At 40.4% G+C, this 2507-nt stretch overlaps 1 protein-coding gene across 1 annotated transcript in view; it reads left to right on the top strand.

Annotated features, from left to right (window-relative positions):
• SARC_07309 (hypothetical protein) overlaps positions 1-2061 on the top strand; it is a gene marked incomplete at its 5' end in the record, with an annotated part of 6900 nt that extends 4839 nt beyond the window's left edge. The window contains 4 exons of the mRNA XM_014298761.1: positions 326-424; positions 667-811; positions 1246-1291; positions 1945-2061. Of these exons, the coding sequence (XP_014154236.1) occupies positions 326-424; positions 667-811; positions 1246-1291; positions 1945-2042 (388 nt within the window). The 3' untranslated portion in view covers positions 2043-2061. The remainder of the gene's footprint in view (positions 1-325; positions 425-666; positions 812-1245; positions 1292-1944) is intronic.
• Positions 2062-2507: the final 446 nt, after the last annotated feature.

Genomic DNA, 2507 nt, shown 5'->3' with positions numbered 1-2507 from the left:
GTATGTATGTATGTATGTATATGTGTGTGTGTGTGTGTGTGTGTGTGTGTGTTTGTGTATGTATGTATATATATATATAAATATAGTTTATTCACAACCTTGTACTATTTATAGCCCTGTGTCATGACGTGGTTGTGGTGGTGTATAATCGATAGATGGTATCTGTGGCTTCGAATCCGTGCATTATAATCGATTGACATTCTCTTTCCTTTGATATACCTATTCTATTCATATACCTGTACTATATGTAAGCCTGTTCTATTAATACACCAGTTCTATCCATAGACTTGTTATATTGATGTACCTGTTTTCTTTAATCATACAGTTCGCTGGGGGATGTGGCTGTAGATCTAGTGGTAGATGGGATCTGTGGCATTGAGTTGGATGCGGCACCATCGGACTTAGCCACAGAGCTTATGGATTGGTAGGTGGACTATTTGTGGGTTCATGACATGTGTACAGTTATATATTTTTAAGTTTGTATATATTATGCAAATACATAAACTTACTCGATTTCGTGATTGAGATGTGAGATATCAGAAGAATCATGCTCGCATACATATTCGCACAATACACAAACACCTAACCGAACTTTTGGTGTATCAAGCTATGTCAATTTTAACATGAATTACACGTTCACATTGGACACCTCACACCTCACATTAGGGCGGAAACTTGCGATGCGAATGTTATCTCTATAGACTTGCCAAGTGGTATGAATGGTGACACCGGCGAGTACTACGACCCCTCAAAAATCATCACACCACGCTGGATAGTGGCACTTGGGCTGCCTGTGGGCGGCTTACGAAGTGTATGTGTCTCGCGTTGTGTGTGTGTATATAGTATAGGATGCGTGTGTGTAGCTACGTATAAGTTTATATGGACACGCGTACATCTGGACGTGCATAGGCTTGTGCACGTCATGTGTACGCATTCAGTTTATCTTTCTTTCAATTTTGTGGTAATTGCTTGGTACCATCAAAAAAATACATTTTTCATAGGAGTCAGCACTTTATTGCTTTTATATAGATGCCAACACTCTGCGGACGCCGTGTTCGAAGTTCTCACTCTCTAGTCTCAATATAGCTTGTTATTAAATTTGCTTGCTATGTAGTTCCACTAAAATACAGTACTGGCACGTATCGAGACGTGCACGTTAATATTTTTACGTAGCTAGACTTGCATACACCCTCACCATAACTAAACCCAACCACGACGCTTGCCCACCCTCTGTATCATGCGCAGACGGAATGCGAAGCGAGGTTCCTAGCGGACATTGGCATACCTGCTGGTATGTTCAGCGATCTCATTTGTGTTGGATGTGTACGGTACATGTGCGGGGTATAAACTCTATTTGTGTTGAGAGTATCCAATCATTTGCCGCGTGAGCATTCCCGATGTACCAAATTCACCTCATGTATATATGTCACACGGATGCTCATCACATGATTTGCTGCGTGTATTTCATACATATACATCAAATACACCGCATGCGTATGTATGCCACATGGATACCCTTATATAAATTGATTGAGCACTACATGCCATCAACAAAACGACCTCTCCGCCGATGGGTGTATACTGCGCTTGTGTGTTGTGAGGCCATGTAGGCTTGCGTGGGGTCCATGGCCGAGTATGTGCGTTTGCGTATACGCACGCTTTTGTTATGTGTATGTATGTATGCATTTTGTTTGTGCGTGTGTGTTTATGGATATTTTACATGTTTTCCTGCGTGTTGGTGTATTTATTTGTGTGTTGTGTGTGTGCATTTGTATTTGTTGTGTGAGCTTTGGGGTGTTCTGGTATCGTGGTATTATATATCTCATGGTATCATTTTCTTGATATCGATAAATATACATATAGCCCTGATCCTTCACATTGATCCGAATTGAGCAGATATTTGAATCGGCATCTCACCCATTTTAATTCTGACACATCTTACAGCGGCTTTTGAGAACGCGGGTATCGACGGCTACTCGGTCCAAACATTCGGTGACAAGTACGTAATCCCGATAACGCTGACCAATAGTAACGAGCAATAAAGTATTAAGTAACCATAGGCAGTGAAGAAAATTGTCCCGAGGTTTATTCAGAGAGACGTATGCAAATATAAAATACGAACTCTTTCTGTGTAGAGTAGGATTTGTACAATAACAAGGGAGGTCGACGGTACACTCTGTCCGCCAAGACGATGAGACAGCTTTAATGGTTGCATTGATATCATTGTGCAATAGATTAAGGTGCATCTCAAAGAGTGAAGCTTGGCATTGTATCTGTATTCCACGTTAGATTGTACGTAGCGCTACTTTCATATGTTTAGTTTATTATGTTTTACTACAATCACCATAAGTTGGCTCTCAAAATATAGTCATATGTCGCTTTTTAAAGACAGAATCATAGACAGCCTTTTGAAACAAAACTATAGGTAGCCTTTTAATCCAGAACCATAAGTTGCCCTTCAAAATAGAATCTTATGTCGCCTTTTAAAGACAGAGTCATAGGCAGTC

This window comes from Sphaeroforma arctica (genome assembly GCF_001186125.1).
Source record: "Sphaeroforma arctica JP610 unplaced genomic scaffold supercont1.571, whole genome shotgun sequence".
Taxonomy (NCBI): Eukaryota; class Ichthyosporea; order Ichthyophonida; genus Sphaeroforma; species Sphaeroforma arctica.
The sequence above is the reverse complement of the archived record's forward strand: the minus strand, read 5'-3'. Positions and strand labels throughout refer to the sequence as shown.